Source organism: Nanorana parkeri, unplaced genomic scaffold (assembly GCF_000935625.1).
Source record: "Nanorana parkeri isolate BGI_ZX_2015 unplaced genomic scaffold, ASM93562v1 scaffold1596, whole genome shotgun sequence".
NCBI classification, from domain to species: domain Eukaryota; kingdom Metazoa; phylum Chordata; class Amphibia; order Anura; family Dicroglossidae; genus Nanorana; species Nanorana parkeri.
In genome coordinates, this window is record NW_017307864.1 from 146,830 (window position 1) to 147,580 (window position 751).

Below are 751 nucleotides of genomic sequence, written 5' to 3' on the forward strand. Positions count from 1 at the left end.
AATTGGATGATGACAGGCTTCCTCACCAGTCAATCCTGACTGGTGAGGAAGCCTGTCAATCATCCAATTGGCCAATCAGCGGGAGAAGAGGTCAGAATGGAGCAGATGACTGAGGACTTGGAGGAGGAGTTCGCCGCCATCTTGTTTCATTGAAGACGTGATGGAGGTCCTGTGTGCGGCGGTTTTCGGGTCCCTGAAGATGGCGGACAGGTACTCGTTTTTTGTATCGGAGTATTTGCACGAGTACTCATGCAAATACTCGGTATCGCTGCCGATACCGATGCTTGTATCGGTGCATCCCTATTCCCTACAATTCTGTTTTCTCCGCCGTTGTTTATCTAGAAAGCTAGTACTATGTCCTTTCCACACTTTTCTAATATCAGTATGCAAAGGTTTATGGCGAATACAATGTTTATAGGGTCTAAATATTTCAGCTTTAAAATGTTATAAGTAGAACTTCTAGTTGAAAGTCTCATTTCAAATGATGATGTAGTTATATCATGTGGAGTTGGTTTTAACCTGTCTTGTTTCTTTTCATAGCCTCATCTGATACAGATGGTTATTTGGATGCTGCAGCATCGGCTTCTAATTCAGATACACACATATGTCTGTCTACTTGCTCCTCCCAAAGAAGATGCAAACTCAAAAGATGAAGACCCATCATTTGCAGCCAGAGTGGGTGGACGAAGCCTAAGCACCCCCAATGCACTTAGCATTGGCTCACCAAGTAATACACCCATATATATATATA

General features: G+C 43.1%; 1 protein-coding gene across 3 annotated transcripts in view; it reads left to right on the top strand.

Annotated features, from left to right (window-relative positions):
• The window catches only part of NPRL3 (NPR3 like, GATOR1 complex subunit), a 66,900-nt gene that overhangs the window by 58,332 nt on the left and 7,817 nt on the right, over window positions 1-751 (top strand). For all 3 annotated transcript variants that reach the window (XM_018570780.1, XM_018570781.1, XM_018570782.1), the window contains one exon: window positions 541-727. In XM_018570780.1, coding sequence (XP_018426282.1) covers window positions 541-727 — 187 coding nt within the window. The remainder of the gene's footprint in view (window positions 1-540; window positions 728-751) is intronic.